Source organism: Spea bombifrons, chromosome 1 (assembly GCF_027358695.1).
Source record: "Spea bombifrons isolate aSpeBom1 chromosome 1, aSpeBom1.2.pri, whole genome shotgun sequence".
NCBI lineage: Eukaryota > Metazoa > Chordata > Amphibia > Anura > Pelobatidae > Spea > Spea bombifrons.
Window position 1 is genome coordinate 55,431,605 of NC_071087.1, and position 15,205 is coordinate 55,446,809.

General features: G+C 39.5%; 1 protein-coding gene across 1 annotated transcript; it reads left to right on the forward strand.

The window, feature by feature from the left end:
- Positions 1–2,344: 2,344 nt before the first annotated feature.
- Positions 2,345–14,788, forward strand: MRPL1 (mitochondrial ribosomal protein L1). The gene is made up of 9 exons (XM_053461675.1): positions 2,345–2,405; positions 5,895–6,006; positions 6,558–6,834; positions 7,308–7,391; positions 8,712–8,783; positions 10,395–10,506; positions 11,593–11,693; positions 13,753–13,834; positions 14,603–14,788. The coding sequence occupies exons 1-9, from the start codon at positions 2,375–2,377 to the stop codon at positions 14,707–14,709; spliced, it is 978 nt and encodes a 325-aa protein (XP_053317650.1). The 5' UTR covers positions 2,345–2,374; the 3' UTR covers positions 14,710–14,788.
- The last annotated feature ends 417 nt before the right edge of the window (positions 14,789–15,205 follow it).

A 15,205-nucleotide genomic window follows, 5' to 3' on the forward strand; every position in this document is an offset into this window, starting at 1 on the left:
CTGCTCACTAAAAAAATGAATTTAACAAGATATTGCATCTGCCCTTGTATATGGGAACATATCTCTTTAAGGTAAACTCTGATTTAAAATATAATGTTTCCCAAATGGGCAACTTTCTTGTATAAGTTTATTTTTAGCATTTACCACCTACTGTGATAGCCTGAAAGACGGTAAGTAAACTCTTGTAATTAATGCTTTGGATTCTCACATTATTGTCCCCTGGCAACTATAAATTCTTAACTAAGTGAGCTCATTGGTGCCTTTTCACTAAAAGTTGCCTAAATACACCCACATTTGCTTGGATTATTCACAAGGATGTAATGGATTATTTGCTTCAGTGTGCTGTTTTCGCCATCTTCTGGATCAACAGCAAGGTTGAAGTTGATGGAATTGTTTCTTTTCCAACCTAAATTACTGTGTTATTGTGTCAATATGTTAATGTTTTTGATATTTTTACAGTCCCCTACTGTAGAAGGGCTATGGAATCTGCTAGTGCTCTGTAAATTCAATGCGATGTAATGTTACAGTTGGTGAGATATTATATGTTAATTTGAGTCCAATCCAATAATTGTTTAACTGGTTTGTCTGGAGCAGTAATATGTCATCAATTGGTATTGTGAAACCACAGGCAGCAAAAACAGGAAGCTCTGTCATACTGAATAATATTGTCTGACTGTCACTGTAGCTGACTAATGCCATAAAGTAGGTAGTGTGAAAGGGAAGAAAATTTAGCAGTGCTATATGGATGACATCAAAATATAGAGATTTATGTGGATAATAACAAGGCCGGGCACTCACCATCGTACAGAGTAAAGTTTGTGAGAAACCAGTTTATGTAAAACCCCCAAATTATGGCAAAATATGAATACTGTTCTCAGCTGCTCCCTCTGTCCAAAATGCAAACCTAATATTAGTAACAATAACAATAGTAACAATAATTTAGATTTAAAAGGTCCATCAATGTTAACCCTTGTACCTATCAGCTTTCTGCTTATGATCCAAAAGAAGGCAAATCCTTCTTGACTCCAAAAAGGCCTTTAGATTTCTTTTTGAAGGCATCCATTGTATTTGGTAGCACCAACTCTCTTGGCAGCGAATTCCAAACCTTTATTGCCCTTACGGTAAAGGATTCCTTCCTTTGTGGTGGGTGAAATCTTCGCTCTTCCAGTCTCAGAGGATGACTTCATTTCTGTTAATGAACAGGTCTCTGGAGAGCTCTTTATATTGACCCTTCACACATTCATAAAATATAATAATAATATACAATATTATAATATCTCCTCTAAGAGGCTGTTTTTCTAGCACATAGGTAACGGGTTCACCAAGAGAGCTGTAGTAACTCCCAGAGATCACCCACATGTATCCTCCTCTTGTCCCCGGAATCACTTCCAGCACCAGCCAGCATGCGCACCTTGGAACCCTGCTATGTGTACCCAATAAGTAGACACAACTACCTTGAATTGAGTACAGCAGGAATGAACCGTTTATTGTTGTAAAACATAGACTCATATAGCCACAGAAATTCATTAACATAAATTAACAGATACATGCATTCAACCTAACCTTTAATCCCCAGGCAGCAATCCGATTGATGGGATTAATTAAACAATGGAGTTCGTGCCTGTGCTATCTTTGTTTGACAGCCAGGTTTTACCGCCCTCACTTCACTATAAACTAAGAAGGCCTAACAATGCAAGAAGGGCTGAGGTGGTCCATATAACGCATTATTCAATGGATGAAGAATATCTAAATAACTATACATTATACAGGGCCAGATAAGCTCTTCCTGCAGCAGAATGTCGCCGTTGTCGCTCCTTTCTAACGTACAGTGGAATCACAGAGCTGAAACATAACTCTCCTGACCAACTTTAGCGCATAGACCCCTCAGTAACCTTCTCTGAACCATCTACAAACACCCAGTTCCCTCTCAACTCACGACAAACGCCTACCACACGAATACACAGACACACACGTAAATACGCAGCCATAAATAGGTGTAATATAATCAAATACGATCCAAACGTCATTAAATAATCGCATTCACCTTAAACTTCACCACACATACTTTGAGCTAGGCTTAGCGCACGCGCTCTGACTCACGACCCATGCGTACGTTTATGTATTATATATTGTTCGCACAAAATCAGGCGGGAACACTGCTGGTTGCTTTTGTATTTCCGCGTTTATTTCTCCCCGTTTTAACATTCTGCGGGGTTTTGTTGCAGGTTCTACGCGGACGGAATAAATCAGTCAGGGATCACTTGTTCCCAGCCGGCAGTCTTTTCAGCGCGGCGCTAGTGTTTACGGCTCTCACTTCCTGTGCGCCGTGTTTTCTCTTCCCCCCTTCCTCTCCCACCCGCCTCCTCATTGGGACATGGCTGCCCCCGTGAGCTGCCTGCGGTCAGGTCAGTGGCTGTCTCATGGCATTGGGGTTACATGTGCCCCGTGGGGTTTCTGAATGATCTCTACATGGAGGGCAGGTTTATGAGTAATGGTGGCAGGTGGCAAGCACCCTGGCTTCATACTGTCCTTCCTAGAGGTTTTGGGATTGGTATATGACAGGTAGCATGTGTGTGTGTTTAAGGACATGTATGTCTGCAGTTTCTGTCATGGATGCTCCTGTATGTCGTTATGGGCGATGCAGTGAATTGCACGGTTACTGTAGGTTGGAGGAATTGGCATTCAGTTTCGTGTAGAATACACTGTTTTTGGTATGACCTTAACTCATAGCATGGCCATTATTGCATGGATCTATATACCGGTATATTAGTACTATATTTTGACTCAAGTTTTAGGTATTTCAAAACAAAAGCAAAAAAAAAAAGAGACAAATTAAGTAACAATAGGATCACACAGCCAAATCTGCACAAAGAGCTGGTTAAACCTGTAGATTCATACTTAACAATAAAGCATGTGTGATTCCCTTCTTTACGTGTGTCAATGTGTTCTAGCTTTGACCTTCAGCTTTGACCTGCAGTGTGTTTATATATATGTATATATTTTTACCCTGTGCTAAATTCCGTCTTTGTCAAATACACGTACGTGAATATGCAATCTAACCTTAAAGGGCCAGTCTAATGCTCCAGACACCCCCTCTAAAGAATAATGTATAGTGAAATACTCTGAGCGCTTTAAGATGCGTTCTTCCAAAATGAAAACATGATCTGACTTGCTCCTCCATGGAGGACGTTGTTTGCCATGGAGGAAAGCGTTGCCATTTAAAACAGAAGGAACTCTTGGTAAGCGTGCGCAGGGGGGTCTGAGCAGACCCCTGTCCGCAATGTTTACTGAGCCAGCAAGGGAACTGACTGTCGGTGAGTATATATCGCATCCTGCATGTGTTTGCAAAAGGACACGCAGGTTCTGTATCATTTAGATTACCTGACAATGTTTTTTTTTTAGCCTAAATGGTTAATCGTGGTATAATGCCAGTGCAATTGGCAAGTAAAATTGCCTCTAGAACGTGACACTGGTTATCAATCGATTATATTCAACGGTGCATTTTACTTTGAATATAAGTGGGTGTTTTGCCGTTGGTTTATCTTAAAAACAATGTGATGAGATACTGCGTTAGTTACCCAAGTTTGTCTTATAATGAGTTGTGTAAGTATGCTTAATATTAAGTTAAAATTTGAGTAAGAATAGCATTAAAGGTACCATTCTACTTGGACACATTAACTGCCCAATGTAGGGCTCGACAAAGCTAAGGTCGCCATGGCAACAAGAAATCCTTTCCTTGTACCTAGGGGTTTGCATGGCATAGGGAGCACTGGCAGCATGGGCAGATCAGGAGGAGGGAGGGGTTAGCGAGAAATACGGCAGTTCATTATTGAATCCGCACAAATTATGCGTCCCTTGTTCAGGAGAAGTAGGACCTTCTTTTAAAAGGTCACCTTCAATGGTCATTGTTTCCCTGCACGTTAAGTGAATTCATTTTTTAATTGTTCCAGTTAAAGTAATCTGTGTGTAACGGTGTGAAGGAAGAGCTGTTGAGTATCTGATTAGCAAATACACAGCAGGTAGTCAATCAAAGCTAGCAAGGTGTCAAGTGCTAGTGACAACTCTGACATGGTCAAAATTCCTCTCGTTAAATCTTGTTAGTCTTGTGTGATGTACCGTATTTGCTCGATAAGACAAGATGACCCTGATTATAAGACGATTTGAAAATTTATTTAGAAAAAAAGAAAAAGCCTGAATATAAGACTACCCTAAAAGAAGACAGTTTTAATAGTAAATATTCACATGTAAACTATTTTTTTTATATATATTTAATAAAAACTGGTTGAGAAATATGCATTTTTATTTTTTTTTCCTTTTATTTGCCAACCTGCCACCCAGTTATGCACATCTTCCCCACGGCTTGTTACTCTGCCCCCCAGATATGCCTTATGCCCCCCCCCCAACTTACCGATGCATCCCTAGACTTGTCCCACGTGCTCCAGAATCCCTGCTGGCCGGTACTTTTGGTGGGGCACCGGAAGGTCATGTCACCCTGGCGCTCAGTCATAGAAGCTCCAGCGGAAGTGCCGACAGCAGCCGTGCAGACTTTCACCGGCTGCCGAAGAGGAGGATCTAGGGGGATCTGGATCTTAGTCTTGTAGTCAGACCTCTATTTGAGGTCTGATTATAAGATGATTTCAAATATATGTACTGATGTGATTGAGCCTTTTTGCTCTGCTGTTTAATCCTGTTTCTGTGTATAAATATGCTGTGTTCTGTTCAATAAAATGTTCATTCTTGCCATACTCAGTTGAAGGTAGTTGTGTCTACTTATTGGGTACACATAGCAGGGTTCCAATTTATGCATGCTGACTGGTACTGGAAGTGATTTCGGGGACAACAGGAGGATAGATCTGGATGATCTCTCAGAGTGACTACAGCTTTTTTGGTGAACCTGTTTTTTGCACCTTTTTTTTTTTTTGCACTGGTCCGACTGCCGTATCGTTCAAGGTCCCTTTGGGGATCTCATGCATTTTACATGCCAGTGATGTCATGGTAACGTCCCAGGGCTCCCAATCATTTTTATTTTATTTATTCCATTTTGTTTCCATATTTTTCTCCCTCTCCTCCTCCTGATCTATTTCTGCTGATCACAATGAGATCAGCAAGCAGGGCTCCATAGCCCTGCATTGCAGATTGCAGTAATTGCGATCAGCCAACAGAGGGAGCAATGCGAGAGCCCAGCTGAGTGAACTTCTGATCAGGCATTCAATGAACTACGGGGAACCAGCGCTCACGGCGAGCGCGATCAGTTGCTGACTTCCTTCTAACACGGGGAAAGTCCAGGCTGTCACCCTGATCTCCCATATAGTCAAGGGCATACCTCTATGTCCTCATGGGCTTCTTCCCACAAGCTCGTCCTAAGGGGACTGAAAGGGTTAAGCTGCCCCATAGTATTAGAAAAAGTGTTAGTATTGGAATTTTTTTATTGCAAATATTACACGATTGTGTTTCTATTTTTGTTTCCCACATGTTCTTTGCTCCCATCCCGTCCACATCTATCATGTTGTATGTTTGGGGATTGCTGCAGAACTAGTAGGGGAGTTATTTTTCGCTATTGGTGTACACGTTCATGTGGAAAGGGGTAAGACGCGCTGGTAAAGAAGGAAAAGAGCGCCCTGCTCCTGCAAGGTTACAATATTATTTGTAACGTAACTAAGGTGCAACATATGTATAATGATGGATCCTTTTAAGCATGGGTGAATTTGTAATTTGAACTATCCTTCCTGTTTTTGATCTATACAATATTTTTTTTCAATAGCTGGTGCCTAATTGCAATCCCATTCACTTTAAATTTAATCCTTGTATAATGTTTCTATCAAATAAAACTGAGCAAAACCAAGCATAGTGCTAAATAACTGGTGTTCAAACTTAGTATATTTGTTATTTTGCAGTCCTCAGCCGCTGTCACATTCTGAAGCAGACTGGGTACAGTCTTCCATGCCTCATTTCTACAAGCAGAAGTTGGGACTCAGTTCGGTTCTATGCAGCAAAGGTAGCTCCCAAGTAAGTTTTTCAAATGTTTTATATTTTATTTTTTTCTGATCTCTCATAAGCAGTAACAAATAACTGACCTTTGCAGTGTGTGTGTGTGTGTGTGTGTGTGTGTATAATATATATATATATATATATATATATATATATATATATATATATATATATCTCATCTCAAAAAGAGAATTATAAGAAGCTGCAGGGAAAAATGACCAGTAGATTGGTACATTTGTGTTGCCCACGCACAAGTAGGCAGAAATGGCTTAAATTTCAAAGCTTTGGTCCGTTACATAAGGAACCATGCCAAGCAGCAGTTTAAGTCTGCTTGTTCTTGGGATGCTAATTGGAAGTGAATCAATGCCTTCCTAGATCGTATTGTTATGACTATTGCTTGAGGCAGTTTAACATAGCAAATATGTTCTGTTCCTTTCCTTTGTGCATTTTTTCTTTTTTTTCTGTCACCTAAATGAAAGTCACTTAGGAAGACCTAAACATTGATTATATATATATATATATATATATATGACATTTTTTATTTGCTTTCTTCTCGATGGCATTTCAAGATCTGCAAAAAATGTTAAAGAACCTCAAGGCAAAACTGAAAAGGAACTCAAAGAAGAACTTGAACAGAAGAGGAAAGATACCAGTCGGCTTAAGCCTTATGGCCTAACAGCCTGGGAGCCGACCGACGATGTGTATATCGCCCGATACTATCCCAAGCCAACGCTTGAGGTTGAAACTGCTATTGAAATGCTAAAAAAGTTTCAACAGTTGGACTTTACCTATCCGAATCAGCCAGTCTATGCAGAGCTGAAACTGGACATGAAGCTGGAGAAGAAGGTACGCTCTTAATAGTCTCAAAAGTGTTCCTATGTTGCTTTTCTGTTATGTTATTGATGTTGGGTCTCATTTTAGAACATATTGGGATGACCCAGAGCCTTTCCCAAAGCAATTCTGTTTTTCATATAATGAATGGGATGATGTTACGGTATTAACTTGATTATAAGACAACCCTGATTATAAGATCACCCCCAAACTTTGGATATTAATGGAAGAAAAACAAAAGAGGAAAATGTCTGAATATAAGATGACCCTATTCGAAAAAACAAAACCACTCTATCTACAATTTTTTTTATTATTATTATTTTCATGGGAAGGGTTTGGGCATTCCATACTACCAGGAATAACCTTTCTAATGATACAGCTATTTATTTAAATAACATATAAATGCACACACACTAAAGATTATATAATTAATGTACTCGTACACTGAATTTATTTTTCATGAATACTGGTTGTTTGTTTCATTTTAGAAAAAGGTAGATCCATTTGTTGGCTATGTTAACTACCCTTACCCCTTTTTGACTGAAGAAAACAAGATTTTGGTCCTTACAGAGGTAAGTTTTGATTATTTTATTAGCGAGATTTTTTTTTTTTTTTTTTTTTATGAGCATGCTAGTACATCTCCACCCGAGCCTGCACTGATCCACCGACTCCACTCACACTCTCTTACCTCTTCATATAAGTAGTGTGGGTCAGATTGATAGTTTTTGGTGTATCAAAGTTCATATAGTGAGACTCCCATAAGATTTCAAAACCTTAATCTTAGTCTGTGGAGGTTGGTCTGGTACAGGGTTACCACTACCTCCTCTTGTACCATTATAGCTTTATGCATTCTTTTTTTTATGATATCAATAAAGAAAGTGGTTGTCAAGGGAAGTGTTCAGTTCATAAACGGTTTATTCTTTGTTCTGATAGCATTTATTTTTTAAATGATTATTAAAATACTGTTGAGTACTGTATGAGAGATTTCTTTTGGAGTCCCCCCCCCCGGTCCTAGTAGCTGTTGGCACCCCAGTAAATATTGCTGGCCAGGAGGTGAAATCAGTGTTGAGTCTGAAGGACATATCTAGACACACATCCTGAGACTTCTAGACTCAGGGACACACGACTCAGGGACGTACTCTGAAAGTTCCCATGTATACATGTAATCGTATCTGCCCATATCTCTGTTTTTAGAGCGCTGGCATTGGAAACCTTGTTTTTGTTTTGAATTTCGACCTCTTATGAGTTCAGATTTTCTTTCTTACTATTGAGGGCTAGATTATATTAACCTTTTCACATGCACTGTATTTTGGAAAGGCAAGTTTTTAGACATAAGTTTTACCATTGTATGCCAACACACACACATTTTTGCTGCCTTATTTTTGTATTCGGCACAGCCCGCACACAGAGGGTGTGATGCATGGTATTAGAAGCTAAGAACAGCTGCCACCTATTTCAGCAAGGGAGTGTTTGCCGCCACATGGCCTACCCCCTTTGTTGCTGGCAGAATACTGGTGTTGATGAGGCCAGAGGAATGTTCCAGTATCTAAATGGAATCTTACGCTGTCGTGTCCGGTTGTGTTATGTTGCAGGGCAGTATTTGTTAAATACGGTGGCGTATACTCACGTGGGTTCTCAGTGGTCTTTAGCGTTGAGTGCTTACCTCCGCTGTGATGTCACTTAGTGTTGAGACTAATATGAGCATTGCCCTCTAGCTCTTTCTGATCATCTGCAATGGATGGCCTTTATTTAGATATCATTAAAGAGTCGAAGCTGTTGTGAACAAAAAACCATTGGACTTTCTGATGCCGTTTTTTTTTGTTTTAATTTTTTTTTTTTATTATTATTATTTATTTCTCTCTCTCTCTCTCTCTCTCTCTCTCTCTTAACAGAGTCCTGAATCTGCTGAGATTGCAAAGAATAATGGAGCTGCATTTGTTGGTGGAAGTGAACTTATACCTCAGGTATCGCTGCCCAAATTTTTTTTTCTGTTTTTTTACATTTTTATGTTTGTTATTTTTAAAAATAAAATACCGTATTTGCTCGATTATAAGACGACCCCCCAAAATCTGAATATTAATTTAGGAAAAAAAGAAAAAGCCTGAATATAAGACGACCCTATAGGAAAAAAGTTTTACCAGTAAATGTTAATTCATGTAAACTATTACATTTTTTAATAAGAGCTATGATCGAGAAAAATATTTTTTTGTTTTTATTTCCTTGTATTTTCCAACCTGCCCCCCAGTTATGCACATCTGCCCCCAGGCTTGCCACTCCAATATGGCACTGTGGCCCATGATATGCCTTTTAACCCCCTATGTGCCACTCTGCCTCCAGAAATGCCTTATACCCCTATATCCCATTCTGGCATTTAGGGGGTTAAGAGGCATATTATGGGGCAGAGTGGCATATAGGGAGGTATAAGGCATTTCAGGAGGCAGAGTGGTATATAGAGGGTTAAAAGGCATTTCTGGAGGCAGAGTGGCATTTAGGGGGTTAAAAGGCATTGTATAGAGCACTCTACCTCCAGAAATGCCTTATACCCCTATATGCCACTCTGGCATTTAGGGGGTTAAAAGGCATATGGGGCAGAGTGGCATATAGGGAGGTATAAGGCATTTCAGGAGGCAGAGTGGCGTTAAGGGGGTTAAAAGGCATTTCACAGAGCACTCTGCCTCCAGAAATGCCCTATGCCCCCATTTAGCACCCCCAACCCCACCCCCACACACACACACACTTACCGGTGCTTCCAATTTCCTGTTGTATTGCCGGGGCAGCGGGTTGACGTCTACGCGATTCGCTGCAGCCGGAAGGAGGTGGAGTTGGCAGCGGGGGTTTGTCTGCGTCCATCGCGCAGACCTTCCCCGGCTGTCAGAGTTCCCCGTACCAGTGCGGCACCGGCACTGGTGCGGGAAACTCTGATCTCTGACAGTCGGGGAAGGTCTGCGCGATGGACGCAGACAACCCCCGCTGCTAGCCACACCTCCTTCCGGCTGCAGCGTAAGTTGTCTACGCGGATCGCGTGGACGTCAACCCGCTGCCCCGGCAATACAGCAGGAAATTGGAAGCACCAGTAAGTGTGTGTGTGGGGGTGGGGAGTGAAATGGGGGGGAGACAGGAGGATCCAGGTCCCCTGCAGCGGTGCGGGGGATCTGGATCTTAGTCTCATAGTCAGACCTCTATTTGAGGTCTGATTATAAGACGACCCCGATTAGAAGACGAGGGGTATTTTTCAGAGCATTTGCTCGGAAAAAAACCTTGTCTTATAATCGAGCAAATACGGTAGTTCTACTGCTTAAAACAACGTAAACATAACAAAATATCAAAACAACATGTCTAAGAAGCAAGTCTTGCATCTACGCTGAACGTTTTAAAGAAATCAGTATTAAAATTGTTTGCCCTTTGGGGGTTTTAGAGTCATTAAACAAAACTCAGAGAGCCAAACAGTTTATAGCTGATGAACAATTTACTAGATTTAAGTTATTCAGTAAAATTCCTAGCTATATATGTATATATGTTTTTGTATATGGGTGGTATCTGTCCTGCATGTCTTATGTTGAGTCATTCCGTTGCAGATTTTAAATGATGAGATACAAGCTGATTTCTATGTAGCAACACCTGACATTATTGGCAAGTTAAATCCTTTAAAGAACAAACTAAGAAAGAAATTTCCAAAGAGCAAAAGAGGTATGATTCTTACACCCGAATACCTGTAATTATGGATTATGTGTTTGTGATATTAACTAGACTTGAATTATGCTTTTGATGGTTAGTTGTTTTACAGCTTTCAATACATTTAACAATCCGACACCCTTTTATTGGCGTTTAAAGAATAAAGCATGCATTAGAAAACCACTTATGGTAAAAATAATGCTTTTCACTATTGCTCCATTAATCGTTAAAGTGGTAAAAAGCCCCTTTTACATACCTGCCAGTGCTCGCTTCAGCCTGTTGCATTCTTTCCACTTTTCTCTAAAGAAGCCAGACGGTACAGGATCCGGCTGTGCCCATAGCCAAGATCCAGTAGAGCTTTACTTTTAAGTATGTTTATAAGTTTGAATTCTTTTCGTAAGAAAAAAATGTAATGGCACTTAATGTTGTACCTCAGCTTCCACAAAAACGGCTTCTAGCAGACTTACATGTGGGACACCACTCTTTTGGGGGGTAAAACTGTAGCTTCCCTTTGAACTATATGTATGGAAATCAATATATGTAAACGGATACAATAATGTGTGTGTCCCAAGTTTAAGCGTAAGAGCCTTGCGTTTTGGCATTGGATAGAGAATCTAGTGTCCCGTACACTCCTGCCAATGGAGAATACACATTGAAGTACTTTGTACTTTACCATAGGAGACGCTGCAGCTCCAGATTGGAACACGTGTGCAGGTCTAGGAGCTGGGCGGTGGGTAAAGAGGATGCAGAATCCACTAATGCACCTGCAAGGGTGGGAAAAGGATACATTAAAGGGGATACTCGTCTATCCCCTTGAAATTTTCCCTTTCTCCCCATTGCAAATCAAAGTCTATATAATAGCTGGAACACCCTTTTAAGTGTGCAAGAAGATGCTTGGGGCAATTCAATAACGCAGGATGTTCTATCTAAAAAAAAATGTATACTAGCGTGTTTGGTGAGTTTTTTGCTATTTATATACTTAACCATTACATATACAGCATGTGTGTATATGTGTATATATATATATATTACTTAAGCGTATACTTTTTATGTTCAATTTTCTATTCAAATCCTATATTGTTTCCTTCTATTGTTTAATAGGCTCAGTTGGCCGTGATATTTCCAGCATGATTCAGCTGTTTAAAACATGCCATGAGTATCTAGTAGAAAAAGAATGTTTAATACAGACCAAAATAGCAACGGTAAGTGCAAGAAAAATTCTCCCTTCCCTCAGCCTCCGTGCCCATTTCCCAGAGAAAAACAGCATCATTTCGTGCAATGATGACAGCTTTTTCCTGTACACATTGATGTATTGTATCTTGTATTGGTAAGACACGCTTGTGTATTCATTCTAAGACTTTTTCTTTGCGTAGTGGGGTTTTAATTGTGTGTGTGTATATATTATATTATTATATAATATGTATGTGTGTGTATATATAAGTAGCCCCATTATTTTGATAATGTTAATGGCAGGGCATGTTTCTAGTATGTAGTCATCCAGATACGCTGATTCATCCACAGTAACATAAACTGGAAACCATGGATATGTGTTGTTTGATCCATACCATCGGTGGACCCCATATCTTCTGTGAACATGTTAAGCCGGTACAATTTCAGTGCATCAAGCTGTGGGATTTTACTTATTTGTGGATTTATTTATTAAAATTTGAGGGTTTTTTCTTTTTCTCTTTTCATTTAAGTACTTAAAAGCAACAACAGAATAACTAAAGTATGCCAGCTGGGTGTGGAGAGCCACTTGCTCCAGGTCATGTGGAATCTTGCCAGGTGGTCACTCCTGCTTACAAGTTCTTTTTCAGTTTGTTAAACAAGTCCCAGCCTGTCTTTGTAACATTAGCTTGCCATTCTTCTCCTTAGAGCTGTAAATGTCCTGGCAAGAGAATTTGAACCCATATACAAGGCATGCCTAATTAATTTCCACGCATTTCGCTTTAATTGTCAAGCTGCTTTTGGCACAGAACACTTGCCACCAAACCATTTTACTCAAGACAAATTTTGCAGTTCTCAATTCGCTGACAAATATTTGCTTCAGAGTAGGTATGGATATGTTCTCCATAGGCTTAAGTATCTAAGCTTCTAGATATAGTGCATATCACACAATGCCACTTTTTTTTTTTTATTACTTTCTACTTTTATATTTTATGTTGAATCCATCACTGAAAATAAATACATTCAAGTGTTCATAAAGCATACTTGCTTAATAAAATTATTCAGAGAATATGGTCATCCTGTTCAAATAGCCGTTTGTGTCCTTCATGTGCGTTAAGAGACGGATTTCCCCCTTGGCAGACTGGAGCATGACATAGAGCACCATATTTTTTAGGGGTGACTCCTGCCATATAGGTCCACATTGTGATCTTTGGGATGTTAAGATTATAAAGCCAGCCATGAGTGTATGAAATTACATCAAGTACAGTGCTTTCTGTTATTCTTCATTGTGTGGTTTGGCATGACAGTGTTTGCATTTATTGTTTTGAGTATTATTAAAATGTTTTTATTAACCATTATCTTGTTTATACCTGTTTCCCAAGCCAGGGAAGCCAAGACAGTCTGACCTGTCACGGTTATCTTCTTGGCCTTGATTGTGTAGTAAGATCCTGCGCAATCCATAATTACACTTTTGAAGGCAACAAGGACATTTTGGAAATACAGAGCTTAACTTCGCAGGCACCAGCAATCACATTTTAGTCTAGGGAGTCCAAGCTGCTGATGGAGTTTGCTAACCTCTCTAGATAACCAACTGACTTTTCCCTGATGCCAAGTAATTGGTGCGCAATTTGGGCTTCTATATGTCTCTAGCCACGTCTCTACAGTTGGTTCTCTACCAGACTCTAATGCTCACAGATTACCGCCTCCACTAAGCCACTTTCATTTAAATGTTCATTGAATTCATCAGATTGTTCAGGGTTTATAATATTTGAGTTATCAAAAAATTATAATTCAGACATTTTTGCCCAGTGATACAAAATGAATATTCATGAAAGTGTTTGTTAAACTCTTAGTATATATATGTATGTATATGTGTATATATATATATATATATATATATATATATATATATATATATATATATAGTTACAGTAAAATTGTTATAAATAGGCCATATTGTTGGTACACGTGAATAATAACCTTACTTTCTTCACCTGGCCAAAAATGCAAAAACTGATTTCTGAGACTTTTAATAAATAAACCTGATTTGCCTTCATATTCTCTATGGTCATGTGAGAGCCTTTTATCTTCCAGCTGGGTATGCCTACTGAACAAATAGTTGCCAACCTGGATGCCCTTATAAAGGATACTTGTACTCGCAGGCCACTGAGTTTTGGTGAGTTTAGTGTTCTGCTTTCCCCATTGTTAGTGTGCTATGCTTTCTACTCAGCAGTATTAAACTAATGTTTGGAATAACAGATATACAGTAGAAAAGCTGTGTCTAGGCAGTATCTAACAGTAGTATAGTTACATGGGATGGAAATCATAAATAACCTTCTTGGTGATGGTGCAGTGTTTTTTTATACTCTAGTGCCAGATATGTAATTGTACTTTGGTGCCAATTCACTGAACACATAACATGTAAATATTCAGCTCCTCACTCGTACCTACATGGGTCTTAGAGCTTGGGGCTTGTTTAACCAATGTTCGCCTTTTGTCTACCTAAACTGTCCTTCATTTCTCTGTCCTAAATGGTACAACCTGAAACGGTCATTATCTACCATATGACCAAGTCAGAATTTTTACAAATTCCTTGTACAATTCCCAGTTATTGCACCTTTTTAAAGTTAGCTTACTAAGACAAGTGAAACCTATTCTATTCTTGAATTTTCATAAAAATAACATACTTAGTTGTGTCATACAAGTGTTGTCATGATGCCTGCACATTGTGTCCCGGTTAAGGGTTATTTTCTTATAGTACACATCTGATAAACCGGTTTGCATATTGTGTCGCTATATGCTGAAATCATCATTTGGCAGATTAATGTTTAGCAGGCCTCATTTTAAGAAGGACAGTAATGCTATAAAATGGGTGTAAACACAGGGGAACCGGATGCTTGTACGTTATTTGTATTAATGAAAACATTTTTTTTCCCCCCATGAGGTCCCTTTGTGGAGAGAGCTATTATATCCAGTGCCACTAGCGAAGCCCTGTTCATCAAATTCCAGAGATTCCTCCCACAAGAACCAGAGACTGCATCAGATAGCTGAAGAACAGCCACCAATTTCTGAAGACGTTTGGAAATGTATTGCTTTTTGAATCTTTTACAATAAAAGACTTTACTCTGTATTCCCGTTTTGGCCAAGTTGTTCGGACGTCATATTACCAAAGTTGACCCCTCTCGTTGTTTAAGCCCTTTAAGGGCTTATGCCTCTAATATATTTTGCTGTGTGCTAGTTTTAGCAAATACTATCTTCAACATCCCTCAAGGAAGTTTTTGAAATTGTGATATTTCAGAAGTAATAAACTTCCACGCTACCAAGGTCAGAACCAGTGAAGTTGGAGACCTGGATACTATCCTAAACAGGACACAATGACTAGTGCATAACATAACAATTTTGACTCACAGAAAGGTGGTCCTTGCTCTGCTCAAACAAGCTTACAGTCTAGAAAATATGTACTGTACCAAGACTGTCTCGCCCCCCAAAAACCCCCACAGCCGAACACCTCTCCAGGCATTACAGTGCATATATATATATATATATA